The sequence below is a fragment of the Micromys minutus genome (assembly GCF_963924665.1).
Source record: "Micromys minutus genome assembly, chromosome: 7".
Taxonomy (NCBI): Eukaryota; Metazoa; Chordata; class Mammalia; order Rodentia; family Muridae; genus Micromys; species Micromys minutus.
Genome location: NC_137976.1, coordinates 10,236,568 through 10,255,191, shown reverse-complemented (window position 1 = coordinate 10,255,191; position 18,624 = coordinate 10,236,568). Strand labels below are relative to the sequence as shown.

At 38.6% G+C, this 18,624-nt stretch overlaps 1 protein-coding gene across 1 annotated transcript in view; it reads right to left on the bottom strand.

Moving 5' to 3' along the window:
• The window catches only part of ADAMTS5 (ADAM metallopeptidase with thrombospondin type 1 motif 5), a 40,259-nt gene that overhangs the window by 5,152 nt on the left and 16,483 nt on the right, over positions 1 to 18,624 (bottom strand). Inside the window, exons 3-7 of the mRNA XM_080919442.1 lie at positions 14,252 to 14,419; positions 4,337 to 4,620; positions 2,942 to 3,125; positions 2,434 to 2,609; positions 421 to 596 (exon numbers count right to left, since the gene is read on the bottom strand). Of these exons, the coding sequence (XP_080775568.1) occupies positions 421 to 596; positions 2,434 to 2,609; positions 2,942 to 3,125; positions 4,337 to 4,620; positions 14,252 to 14,419 (988 nt within the window). The remainder of the gene's footprint in view (positions 1 to 420; positions 597 to 2,433; positions 2,610 to 2,941; positions 3,126 to 4,336; positions 4,621 to 14,251; positions 14,420 to 18,624) is intronic.

Below are 18,624 nucleotides of genomic sequence, written 5' to 3'. Positions count from 1 at the left end.
GGCAGTTGGAGAACTGGGAGTATGAACAGAATACACCATATACATGTATGGAATAACCGTAGAATAAATTAAACATAGGTCAAAAGGAGCTGAACAGGGTGGCTCAGTGGTTAAGAGCACTGTGTGTGTTCTTCCAGAGGATTCAGTTCCCAGCACCTCCTCCAGACAGACGTGCAAATGGTTCACAGGCGTATGGGCAGAGAAAACACCCGAACACATAACATAAAGCTTAAAAATACCACAAAATCAAGATAAGGCTAATTAACCATGCATCCTCACGAGAGGCTTTAGAAAATGAAGCTTTGCTAGGTTCTACTGGACAGAACAGGGCCCACTGTTTCTCTCTGCCTCCGGTATCAGCTTCGCGGGGGTCGAAAGCCTTATTGGATTCATCCAAGCGCTACAGTGCTGCCGCGTTACCTTTTTTTATTGAAGGTTCCGATAATCTTCGTACAGCTGGAGTTGTCCCCTCCACACACTCCACACTTATCATGCTGCAGCTTTGAGCCGATGATGCCGTCACAGCCAGTCCTCACGCACCTTCCTCGGACACACACCGAGTTGCTGTATGGTCTACATTCTGTCCCATCTGTAACCTGCACAGGACAACGTTATCAGCAACAGGGGTATCTGGGCTCCAGGATTTGGTTTCTTTACTTAAGGAAAACGTTGTAATCTTGTGAATGTTTATTGTAGTAAATTGTACACTGAGAAATAAGGCAATCACTGGCTCATTGGTTAAGAACATACACTGCTCTTGTAGAAGACTCAGCCTCAATTGCTGGAACTCAGGAGAGGCGATCCAAATCGACCTGTAACCCCAACTCCAGGGGTGAGCCAGTGCCTTTACCTTCCCAGGCACTGGCTCTTATGAACCCATGCCAATATACAGGCGCGCGCGAACACACACACACACACACACACACACACACACACACACACACACACACACAATTAAAAATTAGATAAATCTTAAATACTAATCCATCAAAAAGCAATCAACCATCTAGTTTCCAGAAGGTCCTAGAAAATGCATAATACATTTTTTTATTGTGAAGGTCTGGTTATATACTTTCTCTCTTAAACGTCTTTGCCTAATAAATCTGGTGATTCAAGTTACTAATTTCCATTTTTGTATTCATGAGACAGTCTCACTGTACCATTTTTTTCTTTTGACACTGGTGTAAAGAATCTTTAAACCTTGTGGAAGACTGTTGCTCCTATAGAGATCTGAATATTAGAGAGCTTAAGAAAACAGAGATTCTTTGTAGTGTAATTGTTAGTTTGGTAGCAAATTCGAAAATTTAGGATTATTTGAAACCCGTCATAGGTATTGTGTGTTGAATTTTCAGGCATCAAAGTGAAGTAATATTCATGGAAAAATAGGTCCTGGCAAGACCTGTGGCTGCAAAGGTATGGAATAGAGTGGATACTTGGTTCTGAATTAAGGAAGCAGGAGATGTTTTTTCAAAGCTATTTAAAACATACCATGTAAGAAGCTGTGTTGTGCTTGTGTGCATGCGTATTGATATACATCTAAAATGCATTTTAAGTGTGTGTGCATATGACTCTTTCAGATATGTGGCTGTGTGTGTTTGTGTGTTTACTTGTAAATGGAAGTAGAATGCCCCTCGAAGTGTTAACAGTTCTCTTCCTAGTTATAGTTTTAACCCTTTGTTTTTACTTCTATGTAATATTTTAAGGAAAAATGTATTACTTCATAAAAAATAGATATGACACATTAAAATATAAACAAATTGAACCCTGGCTGATTTTTTTAATGCTATATGATGTAGAGACATAGGTATAAAGATACAGCTAAATACTAATTTCAGAGATGTTTATAAACACATCGTATGTTTAAAGATTAGATAAATTGCTACATACTACAAAAATAATTAAAAATCTCTTTAGTATTTTAAGAAATGTTTACCTGTAAAAAAATGGAAAAACCACATACATTTCTTCAAATGCAAGTGACTAGAAGGAGTTTGCTTCCTGGTGAGGGTCTCAGAGTTACTCTAAATCCAGGGTCAGAGATAATGACCTTAAAACCTACCTGTTAGATTGAACACATAAATTCTGGAAAACAGAAATCTCTTCTTCCTAATAGTCTTTTCATAAAATTGGATGGAAAAATGCATATTCTTTTCTAGGCTACTTTGAAGTTGATAGTATAATTTATCTTCCCAGACATTGAACCACACTTTTCAAAAATTCATTGTTAAAACGTGCATTTGTTTTGTTATAATGTTTTTAGATCATTGTGTAAAAAGTTTGGAAATACAGAAATTATGGAGATCAAAATAAAGCCTTCCCAAATCTAACTGTCCAGAAAACAATGACTGCGTACATTCTGCATTTGCAGAACTTATTTTATGAAGCAATTTCTACCCAGAATGCCCACTGTTCTAGGTTCAGAGAGGCACTTACCTTTGGAGAAAAGACCACATAGTAGCCGGTGCCCTTAGCTCTGCAGGTAAGCTTGCACACGTCTGCTGGCAGGACACCTGCGTATTTAGGAACCCACTCTACGAACGTTTTGACTCCTTTTGCATCAGACTGATAGCCATTTTTGGCTTCACACTGCTCCTGGCGAAAAGATTTACCTAGAAAGCAAAATGTTTGACATTCATACCTTATTAAGTTTAACCTAAAATGTTAATGGTTCCTGTTCTCAAGAGCTCTTTATGCACTGGTATTTTAAGTACCTTCACTTAGACAAGAACTGAAAAGAGAAGTGTTTTCTTCCAGTCTCTCGGAGACACTATTGTCTGTGACAATAAAGTAAAAGTCACTGCCATATTGGTTAGTAACTTACATATGAGTACCTCTGTCCAGTCTAAGATTAATGCTACTTCTCCAGCCTTTCTTGTTTACTTCTACAGAAATAGGGATAATGCGTGACATATGTGGTTACTAACACCCGAGGGCTGCGTACCATTAGGTGGGCAGGGGGTGACACTGCAGGAACGGTATATGGCCCTCTTCCCTGTGCAGTAGCGGCCACTGTTTCGAGGTGCTGGATTATTGCAATGGCGGTAGGCAAACTGTACTCCTCCCCCGCATGAGCGAGAACACTGACCCCAAGGGCCCCAGGAACCCCAATTTCCATGGCTTGATGTCTGAAATAGAAAGCAGAAGATATTTTAACAAGTGTTCCACATGTATATTTCAGTCACCTGCGTATATCATCCCAGTGGATGTATATGAGCCAGTTAAGGGTTTGCAGCCCATTTCCAATGCTAAGCAAGTCATCTTTATTCAGGACTGCATTTCTAGCAGCACAGGATCTAAAGTGCCATCCTAAGTAGCGAGCACATGTCAAGGATTGCATCCTGTTTTCTCCAGGCATTATATTTCCTGCCTTCTGATACTGCAGAACTCTTGATCGTCACCACAGGTAATTGCTAGTATTCTATGTACTTTCATCTTGAGCCAGTAATGAAAAATGCATCATGCTGATACCTTTGTATGACGTTGGGCATTTCCATTTATTTCTTTCCATTTAGTCTTTAAGTTCTAAGGTCATTTGTCGATATCACACATTCTGTGTATGACAGACTCTGCCTCATGCATGAATGCATTTAAGCTGGGCTTGGCTAAATTCCCAATTAGACATGACAGATAATGCAAGGGACCTTCAGCCAATGTGCTCAGACATTGTGCTTTTTATATGGCTAGACAAGCTTAGGTACCAAACTTTGACTTTCTTTCTATGGAGATACTGCAGGAGGAAGCTAAGAGACTATGTTAGGTGTAATAGTATGAGCTATTTTGAGTTGGAAATATAAGCTTCTTTTCACCAGAGTCAGGATATCTGACAAGACAAGGCATTGTGAAACATTCTTGGGGACGGCCTCTAGGGTATCATAGCTCCAACTATTATATACATTTTCTGTTTGGAAAAGGTGACCATTTGGGATCTTACAAGATATGAGCAAGAACTGTGGCATCTGCTCCACCACTGTTTTCTTACTGATCAGCAGACACGTCCTAATAACGTTAGGAAGAGGTTATCTAAAGCAAGCTTTCAAAAAGCACCACAGAAGCTCCACGTTGAGCCCCAATTTCATTTGTGAAATTTGTCAGTTTGGTGACATGCTATAATTTGTGAAATGCTATAATTTGCCACGAAAGCCCTATTCATTGTGTGTTTTCCTTTGTTTGGTACAGGCAGGGCTGCCGTGCATGGAAGATGAAGTTAAACAGATTACTGAATGACAAAATCTTTTAACTGGGAAATAAAGCCCTCTAATCATAATGACCTTGTATGCCTGGAAAAGCCCCACCTGTGTTGGGTCTCTAGACTTTAGTTGACAAGAAAACCACTTACCGAGTAATATTTTTTTTTAGTTTTGTCCACACACTTGCCTTGCAGGCAGATTCTTCCCTTCCCACAGGGAGTGCCCTCCACGGCAGGCAGCTTCTTGGTCAGACACACCATTTGGCCTTGGCGCACCACAGCACACCACAACCGCGCACAAACATCCATGCCAGGGCACACAGAGTATTCGGGCCCAAATGTCAAGTTGCACTGCTGGGTGGCATCATAGGTCTGTCCTGGGAGTTCCTCAGGACCCAGGATCTGCTTCCGTGGTAGGTCTAGCAAACAGTTACCTACGAGAATAATACAGATTTGGAATCAACCCGAGATTAGGATTCAAATGGCTTTAATAGTGACCTAAAAATTAAAAGTTCAAGGAGGTGTGAAAACATGACAAACCTACAAGTCTGTAGAGGGGCCTCTTGTGGATGCGGTGGGCAGGGCTGGCTATCTTTTTGGATTCTAGAATTCTCTTAGAGTGGTGCACTCTTAAACTGACTGCAATGGTGGATGTAAGGCAGCCAGTGCTGCTGTTCTCTATGACTGTTTTGTAATAGTTAGTTGTTATATATGACTGAGGAATGAGATGAGGAGGGACTTGAGAGTGAACTTTAATGGGGAACTTCATAGTAACTGCCATTTACAGCATTGAGCACTAGCTCATTGATGATACCCCAGTCACCAGTGCTAATTCACCTCTTCCTCATGTGCCCATAGGGTGACCCATAGTCACCAAGGCTTAATGACTTCTGAGGTCATTATTCACTCTCACACTCTTTGAATAAATACTTACTGAGTCCCTAGAGTGTTTGAGTCACATATAAGTTATCAAGAATAAAAAAAAAATTGTGTGTATTTTTAATCTCATAGTAAAGTGAAAGAGAGACTAAGTATTTCTCACAGGCTGGAAAAATGTGCAATAAAGGGCTTTCAAGATCTCTAGAGTAATGTAGTGATAAAAGGCAAGGATCTTTGGTAGTTTGCACCAGAGAAGTTCTAGTGTATTATTTACCTTTATATTTCTGTATTCAGTTGGTTTTTTGTGGGCATGTTGAATATCTAAAATGTCAGTAGAAAGTAGTTGGGGCCTTAGTGCATTTCATACATGGAGGGGGTGGAATGCTATGGAGAATTTACAAAAGCTGGAACTTCTTCTTTTCACTCAAAATGTCTCCCTAAGAAGCCAGACCTGGTGAGCTGAAATCATGTTTTTTCATCGTATACTCTCTTGTAAGCCCACCGGCTTCTGTGGTTTTACTTACTGCTTTTTCACTTGATTATACAACTATCACAACAATTATAGCAGCAATACCAACTAACCCTTGTTATACATTCATGGTTCTTTTCATATGTGCATATATTACATTCATATGAAAATCCCTGGAGGTTGACATTTTGGCTCATTTTAAAGATAAACCAAGAAACATAAATTGTCAATGTCTTACCCAATGGTACATAGTTATTAGGGTTTTGTGCTCAAAGGCTACCACCCTTCTGTTATACCATTTTGTCTCTGTCAGAGATATAGAAAGATGTCTTAATTTCTTTCTGAAGGATTGACACATGTATAGTTCCTTTAAGAGTCAGATATCGTCCTCAATGCAAGAAACAGCTGGCCTAAAGTCTAATGCTGGTGAGATACTATATGCTTGTGTGCTCATAACACAACCTCTCCTTAATTCATTTACGGGATCCGTGAGATGCTTATTGTTTTCACAAGATACTGTGAAGATAGAATTAGCTTTGAAAAATTAAAGACAGGACAGAAATAGACAAAACAATGATAGTTGCTTCTATGTTTGACTGAACTGAACAACCATTTCGGTATGTTACTCAATGCCTTTTGTCCAACAAAAATTCTTCTACATCCAAAATCCTTACACTGAGAAAATAACTATTCAGCATGTTTGGAGTGTTCTGTAAACATTTTTTACAACTGTATAGTCAAGTTGCTACAAAGAGAACACATACACGTATTTGTCCATCTGTGATAGATGCCATTATATGAAAATGAATAAATAGAAAATTTCCATTTAACTGAGCCAGAACATTTGACGAGGTAAAGCTTCTTAAGGCCAGCCAGAAAAAGCATTAAAAATGAAGATCTCGCCAAAGTGAACTTAAGGAGAAAAACATCAAGTTAAAAGAAAAACATTAACATCAAGTCAATAGGAAAGAATGGTAGTAAAATCTCTCTAAGTGTTCTTTATGAGACAGAGGAAGATCAGGCACTTTGGAACTCTGGGGAAAAAAATGTTATCTTCATTGCAGCATGAACTTGCTGCTGTGCAAACCAGAGCAGCCTTAGCAGATTGATGATGTTAGTAACTTGTCAACAAATCTCTTTGTCAACAAATCTCAGAGTCAGCAAGAATGCTCTCCAGGTCTTCAAAACTGCTGTGACAACATTTTTGTTTTGTTTTTCTTTCCCTAAAGAGTATAGGCCATAGACTTCCTAACAAGGTATTAGCTGGGAAGACTCCCACTGACACCCACCCTACTTTTCCGGAGATGATTGCTGAGGAATGTAGAATGCAAGCAATTTAAAACCAGTCTCTGATAAGGATACTTCAAGATAAAATGCATCATTACCAAACTTAACTCAGTGAAATTAAAATAACATTTTCTATAGAAGTCATATGGAAATGACATTTTCTTGATGAAAATAAAACAGTTTTTCTCTTTGAGTAGTTGACATTAACTTACTGCTATTTCTTATAAAGATTTGTCTCTGCATTCATTTCTGCTTACTCTGTAGCATGTGTCTTAGTGACTTTGTTTTTATATGTAATGATTTTCTTTTGTAACAAAATAGTACAGGCATCTTTACCACATGGAAAGCTTATGCTGGGAAATGACAAAAATCATTACAGTGCCTGGCTATAAAATTCTCAGTACACAGCATTTAAAAGTGATGTAATAATGGATTATCCGATCTATGTCTTCCGCTTTGGAAGGCACATATGGTTTGGAGAAAGACTGAAACTAGAGAATGACTACTCTCTCAACATTTAAATTTCTTTGCCTTTGTTGGAATCCAACCAGCTGTTGACTATTTTTTTATTTGATCTATTCCAACTTTTAGTTACTTCATATTTAAAATGCTTCTATAGATGGAAATTCTACCTGGCCTTTGTTCTATTCTAGACTGCCACACTGAGTCTTCTTCCCTTCCTCCTTCTTTTCTTCCATTGACACATTTGGTGCATATAAGACAGATGCTTACAAGGAAAAGTCAGCAGGCACATATACACATGATATACGTATTTTCCCATGCACACACAGTTAAAATTCTGAAATAAAGCCAACAACTGACACCCCAAGTGTCATTTGAAATGGGTGAATGAAAGAAAATGGTTGTTTTTTTCTAGGTCTCTGCAACTCACCAGGAAATGAAAGAAGTTACAGCTTGCTTCTAGATAATAAAACCTAAAAAGCTCAGGTATCTCAGGCTGTTCTTCTTCTTTTTTTTTTTTTTACTTATAGGACTATTTGTTAAGGGTTTTATCATATTCTACTTTTAGCACCACAGTTGTTCCTTCCTTTTCCTCTCCTCCAAAGCTCATGAATAAGACTGAGCATTGATCCAAGTATCCATAGCTTGAAGACACCCCATAAATAATCTTTAAGAGGCATCTAAACATCATAAAATTTTTGCCATTCCCATTTTGTCTCTTGCTTAATATTTATGGCTTTCTTTGGGACTTTTGGATGAGTATCTATCATTAGTAGTGAGATTTACATTTTCCCATTCTTTGAGAATCCATTTTGGGTCTAGTGATAAAAGAACAAGAACATTGCCAAAGGAAAAGAGGATGCTGACTAAAGTCATTCTAGGAGTCTGCAGTCAGAGGGATCATTACATACTCATCATTATATAAACCAGTAAAGAAGTGAGGTTACATTTCAAACTATAGTTCATCATGGCCTTAGAGTATGTGTTATTTGCTCATATTTTAAACTGGATATTCTCTGTATTTACATTTCAAATATTATCTCCTTCCACAAACCTCGCTCCCATCCCCCTTCCCTTGCTTTCATGAAGATGCTCTCTCTCCCAACCACCCTCTCCAACTCTCATCTTGGCATTCTCCTAAACTGGGAAATCTAGCCTTCACTGGACCAAAGGCCTCTTCTGCCATTGATGCCAGACAATGTTATCTACCCTGTACTACATACTCCACTGGAGTCATGGGTCTCTCTATGTGTGCTCATTGGTTGGTGTTTTTGTTCCTGTGAGCTCTGGAGGGTGTGGATTGTTGAAAATGCTGTTGTTCCTATGAAGTTTTAGATCCTTTTACCCCTTCAGTCCTTTCTCTAGTTCATTCATTGGGATCCCTGTGTTCAGTCTGATGGTTAGCTGCAAGCATCCTCAACTGTATCTATCTGTATGACTCTGGCAGAGCCTCTGAGGAGGCATCCATATCTGGCTCCTGCCAATAAGCACTTCTTGACATCAGCAATAGTGCTTGGGTTTGGTGGCTGCATATGGGGTGGATCCCCAGGTGAGGCAGTCTCTGTAGATCTTTTCTTCAATCCCTGCTCCTCTATTTGTCCCTGTATTTCCTCTCTTGAGAGTTTTGTTCTTGCTTCTAAGAAGGACTGAGGCACCTGCTCATATTTTCAAAAAGCATACTTATGGAAAAATCAAGATATGGCTCTAAAGGACTTTTATTTCTTAATAATACCTTAAAATCTGGCTTTATGTCCACACCTACTGCTGGAAATTGACAAAGAATATATATTTTTTTCACTAGTATGTTCTGTGCTTGCTGAGTGGCCGTACCCTTAGTTCTTAAATAAGCAATAAGATAATTTCCATATGTTTCCTCTATTGGTTCAAGTTGCTGCTGTTCTTGAGTTGTACCTACTTGGTCCTTCTTATCATCTGGCAGAGAAGTTCCAGATGCAGTGAATAAAGCTATCATCTCACTGGACCTCACTGAAGGTTAGCAAGCCTTTAGTAAAGGAAATTCAATAACCTGCTGCCCTTGCACAATTTCTCTGCCTGTGCTTACCCTTGTTTCAGAGGCTTGCCTTCCCAGCCAGCTAACTTGTACAAACACTGCAACATTTCTCTAAAGCCCTGAGCCAGAGGTGGGGGAGTCCCATGAGGCATGGCTACTCCTGTTCTGAATCACAAATCTCCAGATACAGTTACTGAAGAGTGTGCACTTTGGCTATCCAGCCATATCCGAATCACTGCACATTTCTCCTTGGACCTAAATCAGGAAACACTCAGTACTAATGAATTCAAATCTGGCAGTGGTAGAATACTACAAATGTCCAGATACTTATGGCTAATAATTTGAAAAATAAATCAAAGGCTTTGAGTTTAATTTGACTCTACTTTCTTTTTTCTTCAGCACTTCTGGAGGTGTAAGTAGGAACAAATGACATCACACCAAACACATTTCCATTTCATGTGCTTTTATGACAATATTTACTTAAATATGGCTTGATTTTCTGCCTTTATCTGAGTGTCTCCATGTAACTTTCCTAAGTAAATTTCCTGAAAATTCATCTTCTACCTCTATAAATCACTGGTACATTTGCACAATGGAGTACTACTCAGCTAATGTAACAATGACTTCACAAAATTTGAAGGCAAATGGATGGAACTAGATAATATTATCCTGAGAGAGGTAACCCAGTCACAAGAGAACACACATGGTATGCACTCACTGATAAGTGGATATTAGCTTAAATTTTCAGAATACCTAAGATACAAGTCATAGACCATATGAAGGTCAAGAAAAAGGAGGACCAAATTGTGGATTCTTTAGTACTTCTTTCAAGGGGGGACAAAATATTCATGGGAGGTAGAGGGTGGGAGGGAACTTGGAGGAAGAAAGGAGGGGGAGGAGAAAAAGAGGGAAGGGTCAGGTATGGAAGGTGAAGGGATGATATGCAGAGGGTCAGAAATTTGAACAGATGTGTGTAGCAATGGGAAATGAGGATCTGGTGGGAGCCACCAGCAAGTCCCAGATGCCAGGAAAGCAAGAAGCTCCCAGGACTCAACAGGGATGAGATTAGCTGAAATGCCCAACAAAGGGGAGGAAGAACCTGTAGAGACCATATCTAGAGCTTAGGCAAGGCCCCTGGTTGAGGATGGGGTCGCCTTCTCTTCTCCAGATTTTTAACCCAGAAGAAAAGGAAATACAGGGACAAAGTGTGGAGTAGACTGAAGGTCATCCAGAGACTGCCCCACCTCAGTATCCATCCCATATACAGACTCCAAACCCAGACACTACTGAGGATGCCAAGAAGTGCTTGTTGATAGGAGCATGTTATAGCTGTTTCCTGAGAGACTCTGCCAGAGCCTAACAAATAAAAAGACAAATGCTAACAGCCAACTACTAGACTGAGCATGGAGACCCCAATAAAGGAGTTAGAGGAAGGACTGAAAGAGCTGAAGGGGTTTGCAACCCCATAGGAAGAACAACAATATCAATCAACCAGAACCCCCAGAGCTCCCAGGGAATAAACCACCAACCAAAGAGCACACATGGAGGGATCCATGGCTCTAGCTGCATATGTGGTAGAAGATGACATTGTCTGGCATCAATAGGAGGGGAGGTCCTTGTTCCTATGAAGGCTCATTTTCCGGTATAGGGAAATGCTAAGGTGGTGAGGTGGGAGTGGGTGGGTGGGAGGGGGTGCACCCTTATAGAAGCAGGAAGAGAAGAGATGGGATAGGGGAGTTTCAGAGGGAAACTGGGAAAGGGGACACAATTTGAAATGTAAATACATAAACTATCCAATTTAAAAAAAAACTAAGAAAATATCAATATATTTGGCCAATGTCTACAGGTCTATCTAGGAATTATATTAGCTGGATGAGTAGATCTCTCTTTGTTGATATTTAGGAAGATGGTACCAAGCCCCTACTTGGTTTTGTTTGTTTGTATGTATGTTTTGTTGTTGTTTCTGTTTTTCTTTGGATTTTGGGTTTAGGTGGACAGTTTCCTGATTTATTACTTCTTCATTGTTAAGTCATCTAATTAGAGCATGATTTCAGTTGTTACCAGTGGTCACATCATTGGCTTCCTATAAACAAAAGTGCCTGTGTGTTTGTTTTTATATCAGTGGGGTTTTTTCTCAATTCTCTGCATTCATAATTTAAATGTTGGCATCCCAACCATCATCATCAAAAAAAAAAAAAAAAAAAAAAAAAAAGAAAGAAAGAAAAGAAAAAGAAAAAGAAAGAAAGAAAGAAAGCAGAAAAAGAATAAGAAAAAATATGGTACTACTATTCTCTCACTTTAACTGATTTGTAGGTATTTTTAAATCAAAATTACTAGGTCATGAACTGTTTTGAACTCCGATTTAAATAGTAAAGCTAGAGTGCCAATATGGGATCAAATATCTCCGTGTGATCTCTCAACAGGATGCATGGCCTGGTTCTTCTGCATACCACCTTGCCTTATGCTAAAGTTACCTTTCTCATTATAAGGGATTGAAAACATACATTTTTTTCTCTCTTAGTTAAAATGAGAGACCACCTAACATAAATCAACATATTCAAAAATGAAAATATCTAGATTTGATATGAAGGTGTTTTTTGGTTTGTTTGTATATTTTTTTGTTTTGTTTTGTTTTGTTTTTGTTGGTGTTCAAAGAATTCTGGCAATTCCTTTATTTATTTGATCCACATCTGGAAGTTTCAGACAAATAGTTCCAATGCATAATTTATTTCTCTATGTCTGTGTTCTTAGCTGTTCTTTATCAGAAACCCCTTTGAACAAAAACAGGTGCGAAATTAGGGGAGTTTGATGAAAATTAAAAGCTAATCAGAGTACAGCACCTTTAAAATATAAAAACACGGTTAAAAGCTGAAACAATGTGGAAAGCATAGTTGTTGTCTTGAAAGTAAGATCTTGGTCCACAAACATGAAATAAAGGCACCATTCTCAGATCACAGCCAAAGCAACATAATCCCACAAAGCAGTGTAGCTGAGCTAGTGCATACACAGGGTGAAAAGCTGACCTACTTTTGCTATAATAATTTGCTGCCTTAGCAACTTGATCCATTCACTTAGAGATTCAGCATTGAGCTAAGCCTTTTGGAATGTGTAATATATAATTTTAAAATAAAATATTCTTGCTAGTCCTTAAAAATGAAAGCAGTAAGGGTACTATAAGAAGTAGATCGTTAGTAAAGTGATATGTCTATGTGTTCAGCATTGAGAAGAAAATGTAAGGGATCAGCCACCCCAGTATTTGTCTATAACCAAACTAAAGAGAATTGCCATTTTCATTTAGTCTAAGGGAAAAGACTGTGCATGTTTGTAATGTTTCTAAGTATTTAAGATAAAGTAGTGTCTTTTCTCCTATGAGATATATTTTTATTGCTACAATATTTATTTACATGTCTTTATCTACCTCTATCTATCTATCTATCTATGTATCTATCTATCTATCTATCTATCTATCTATCTATCTATCTATCTATCTATCTATCTATCTATCTATCTCTATCTGTCAATTTTTGTTGCATAGCTTTGCTGTGTATCCAAGGCTGTTGTGGACTTCACAATCCTGTCTTCAGCCTGAAGAATGCCAGGTTTACAGGTGTGTATTATCATGCTGCTGATATTGGGAGGACTTCCAAACAAGATTGAACTATATTGCTTTTAGGATTATGAAATACAAATTTTAGTATTTACAAGAGCTTTACCAGTTCAACAGTAATATAGGGAACCACAATTGAAATAACAAACATATTTTGGCTACATGGTATAAAAGAACACCTTTTAATTAATTTAATTTAATTTCTTAGTGTGTTTGAAATTAATTTAATTTGTTGATTGTTTTGGTGCTGTTCAGTTGAAGTTCAAAATGCCTACACACTAAGAAATTAGGTTTTTATAGACCACAACTTTGCAAAATTTGGCTATCACTGATTGCCTTGTCCCTACTTGGAGCAATGACTCATTAGATCATTTTATGCAAATTATCATCTCCAAAATCTAAAACTTAAGACATCTGTATCGGGAAGAGACCCATCATAGGAGAGCAGAAAGGAGACAGCATGGCCTCTTCTCTGAACGATGAGGACATGGAAGTATATGCTTTTACAGATTCCTTCCAGCCATTAATGTCCAGCTTGCTGTATTTCTATAATGTTAAAACAGTAAAGGACGAGAGGAAATTTGCAACAGCTTTTTTTGAAGACTACTTAGGGAGTAGGATTTATTATTTCTAGAAATTGTGACTTCCTCTGTATTTTCATATGACTTACAGCACTAATCCTATTCTTATGGAGTTTAATAAAGTATGCTATGCTCTTGAACTGTCTGAATAGGATAAAGCCAGCAATTTTCCTTTGAAATTCTGTAAGTATTTTCCCACCATGGGTTGGCTATTTTTGTTCTGTCATTTTATTCCATTTTCAGGACAATCTGCTCTTAGGATGAAATCGATTTTTTCTAGTCAGTGAATCTCTAGAGAGATACCTTTCCTAGTTTTATGTTGCTGTAAAAAGTATTCAGTAGAATCCCATCCTACACCTTAACCAAAGCCCTACAATAGGTATGCAGCAAATAATTCTGAGAGTCACATTAGTACTATGCAAAACAAAATGTCTGCCAATGTTCTCACAGGAACTTAGTGGTGTAAGAGGAAATAAAAGCCAGACTCTCAGGGCTCCCACTACTAGACATTCTGTGTGGTCTCCCGCACTGTTTCCCTTTTGAACTTTTTAAGTCAACAGCAAAAATACCATAGCTGAAATGCCACCAAGAATGCTGGCATTTCATGCCAAGAGAGAATCAATTTGCTCGCTTCTTTTCTGACACTCTCCTATAACCATTGTCTCAGAGGGTGAGCAGAGCATCATGAGGTCATCCCAAGACATGGTGCAAATCTCCTAAGAATCTGAATCTGTTTTCCTGAGCCTACGTTGTCCAAAAATCTACATACCATGGCCATCATCCAGGAACTCTGTGATGGTGGCTGAAGTGCACTTGGACCAGGGTTTGGATGCATCAATGCTGGTAAGGATTGAAGACATCAAACGCTTGTCTTCTGTAGAACCAAAGTTCTCTTCACAGAATTTGGAATCGTCATGAGAGAGGCCAAGTAGATGTCCTAGAGGAAAGAAGAGAGAGTGCAAACAACAGCAGGAATAAGGAGATTTCTAATTACAGAATATTCTGAGCTTCTATTTCCACCGACAAGTTCTTTAGCCATTTTGCACTTAATCAAAGGTGAGTTCAGCAGTCTATATCTTCACAGTGATCCCCTGCATGGGAAAGCGGTGGGCTGCTATAAAGTAGTTGATTTGGCTGAACATTTGGACAAAAATTAGAAAAATAAATGAAGAACTAGATAATCCCAAAGTCCATCTGGTTCACATATGCTCACTGACACGTAAAACCTTATTTAGAACCATGAATTTTCGAGGATTCTGTGGGATTATATCAGTCTCACCACAAATTATTTTTATTGTTAAGATTCTGCCTTCTCTGATCAACTACAATCCCCAACAAGTCACAGTGCATTTCCAGCATCTACTACTAAAACTTTTGTATCTGACTCAATGCTATGCAAGGTGCAAACAGTAGATTTTTTTTTAATGTTGGTGACTTCTGTTTTCTTTTTCAAGCATATAAATTGTTCTTGGAGATGACCCAAAAGAAAAAAAAAACAGAAGTAACATGGAGTGGATTTCTTGCTGAATAAAATACCAGCCCTCTTTCTTTTTCTGTTTATTATAGTTATTTAGTGAAATACAGATAGTTACTAGTCTCACAAAGAAGCCATCTTGAGAATATGCTCATCTCTACTGTATTGTGAATAAAGAAAATTCAGCAGAGTTGTTAGGAAGTACTAGAGAAAAGTGGAGAACTGGATTCCAGGAAGATAAGTAATGATTCTAAATGTTCTAAGACACATGGCCAGCACGCGTGTGCACATGACAACCTTTCCATACGTGCTGCTAGACCACTGTACCCACATGTGTTCAGGTACCAATTCTCAGAGTGTCAGTATCCTCAGATCTTTATAATCTGAGCAAATTGCTTCTTGTTTTGTGTTACCAATTTTTCTATAATCTAGGAGGTACACTGGCTTTCTTCTACAAATCCAAAAGCTTAAAAACCTTCAGGTAGCTAGCTATTTCAAGAAAGCTTTCAGAATCATACAACAACCCCAATATGCTGTATAAGACAGTAGAATGGACTGGTCGCTTTCCCCCGAGATTTTTAGACAGGAAATACAGGAATGTTAGCCACATGACCAGGAGTCCAGTCAGTGCAGAATGGCACAGCCCAACAGAGATGAAATCTTTCACACCACGTTCCAGCTACTTTGGGCCAAGTTTTTAAATCAGTGACACCTCATAACAAAATTATTTACTGTACAGCTGACTGCTCTTGTGCTTGAAATGAAGTGACTACGGTTCGGTGACCTTCCAGTTCTCCACACATTTATGCCATTTATTTGGTTGCTGACTTCAACAGCATTTACAGAACTGACTCGGCAAACAAGATTTCTCTGAAAAGCCTCCCCACTGCAACTCACCATGGGATTGATCAGTAGCATGACTACCCATCAGCGCTTGTGAGGGGCATTCCCAATGATGGGGGAAACAAGAATGGCAAGGGCCTCTCTCGTTTTTGAGAGATCTTTGAAAAAAACGCTATCACAATGCACAGAAAACGTATTTATTAAGATTCCTCAGAATTATGTAATCTATCCAGCACTAATTGAAAATTCACTCTCCAGTCCCTGGACTTCTCCATGGTAGAAGCTTTAACAGACAATATAGTGGAGCATGTTTGGAAGCTTCATATTGGGATTTCAAATTATGTCATGAGAAGAGAAAGAGGGAATGGTGTCCAGTGAAATCTTTGTAACAGGATATTTAGTCAGCTCCATGTTTAAATGTAACAATATGTGCTTTTATTCACAATTCTGTCTGAGATATTCACCCATGTTTAATGGAACCAGAATCTTTCCTTCCAAACTGATATAAATAGCACTTTCCAAAGGCATTTTTATGATTGCCAAAAGGGATTTCCACTTCACTGAGAGGGCGTAGTTTTAATTTATGGCTTAAAATATAGTATGTATGGCAACCATCAAATTCACTTTGAGGGTCTGAAGAAAAGTGTCTTGCTTTAGTTTATGTCATGTGCAGTGGCTGCAAATGTGTATCAAATTGTTAAATGGTTTTCACCTTTGATATTCCAAATACAGATTTAAAGATGCTCTCACCTTTTTAGTCCTGTAAATCTAGTGTTAGAAAAATATGCACCCAGGAAAAGATGGGTTCAAAGATGTGTTCTATTTATCTTAGGCTGTCTTCAATCATGGTAATGATAATTGCTAAGAGTGACCTTGAGCTTCTGATATTCCTGCCACTTGAATGCTGGCTCAGAAGTGTGTATCTCTCATTCTTGCTTTATACAACGCTGGTGATAAACTTAGGGCATCGTGCAAGAAAGAATCACAGCCACAGAGCTGCCACTTCCCCAGCCAAGACACATTCTGTGCAGGGTTAGCTTCTCATGCCACTCAGGTATTACTGGGCAGCATTATTAGCCTCAGGAAGGAAATTGAATGTTTTGCTAAACTTTGGTCTGCAAATTAAACAGAATTTCTAGTTCTTGTCTCCTGATCCCAAACTACCCAATGGTCAAGGGGACACAGCACCACATCCTACAAAAATGTCCCAAGAAACACTGTAATATGTTTACTCGGGAAAGCACAGCCCAGAAGAGGCATCTGTTTCTCAATGAGGTCATGGTTTTAGTTTACCTAATTTTCCAGCTGGGATTATGGAGGTGCAAGAAGGTCTAGCCAGGGGTTGAAAAGTGAGTCAACGGCTCACTGGGGATCAGAATCTAGAACCACCAAAAGGAAGACTCATGACTGCCAATAATTGGATGGGACACACTCTTCTTAACACAAACCTTCATGTAGATGTGATAATGTGTGGTAATGTTTCTTTAAAAAAATTAAGCAAAAATGTTTAATGTGATATTGAGTATGGAATTATGGAAGAGGAAAAAAAAATGAACTCTTTCACATTATGATGACCTGTCTTTTAGATCAGTTTCATATCAGTCTCTAAAGCCCAAGTATATGGTACTATTAAATTCTTGGACTCTGGAATCGGATAGGTTGCATTGGAATGTGACCCTCGGAATAATTTAGTTATGGACCTTCAACAAATCATGGAATCTTTTGGGTTCTTCATGAGAATATTTACTTCCTGTTGTGCCCAAGTGCGTGTTTGTGTGTTAAGTGGGCATATGTATATACAAATGTATGTATGCATGTGCCTGTGAAGAATTGGAGAAGAACTTCAGCTGTTTCTTCGGCACAATCCAATCTACAATCTACCTTTATGTTTTTCATGTTTGGACTGCCACTGGCCTGGGATATTCTAAGTTTACTAGGTGAACTGACTACTAAGTGCCAGGAATGACTACTCCACCAACACTGAGATTGCAGGTATGCACAACTATGTCTGCTTTGGAATTTTTATTTTGTCTGAATGTGGATTATGGGGACTGAACTTATGTCTTTTTTTGTTGCAAGCACTCTTTAGCTGTTAGCATTTGCAATAAATTTTAATAGCACTGAATACCTAGACTTGAGAGAGAAAGAACAATTTTCTAACTTAAAAAAGGAAACAAACCACATATTACAACTTGAATCTTCTTTTTAAAGTCATGTCTAACTAGCTGGTGTCAACCTGTGTGGCAAAAAAAAAAAAAAAAAAAAAAAAAAAAATCAATAGTTCTATCCTAGAGAATCATGGATTTGGATTAAATTTAGTTTTAAAGTCATAATAAACAGTAAATCTCACAGTGCTATGGGACATGTAACCCATACCTATGACTGCCTTTCATCCCCAGTCCAAAAAAGACATGGTGTGGTACTGGTTCCAGTTTGACAGGAAATATGGCTAGTTTGTGTTGATTAAAATGACAGGTCTAAAGACAAAGAACAAGTTCAATCCAAGATCCCTTCTCATTTTATATCTTAAGTGCCTCGCCAGTATGAACATCCGAATTCGTGGACTCCCTTAGGTCTACCAAGTTTTCTTTTTTGGCAGGGAGGGGGACCTCTGAAGTTTTTCCAAACATAGGTTTATTTAATCTAATCATCTACAGGGCAGAGTCACATAGTAATCTGGACAGCCAGACAGGCCTCTAACCACAGCAAAGCACAGGCAGCCCCCTGCTGTGTCTCAACCACTTCCTAAGTCTGGCTGAGGCATTGGTCCTACTCTTTAAAGTTGCCTGGCTTGAACGTACGGAACACATTGCACTCCTTCTTGG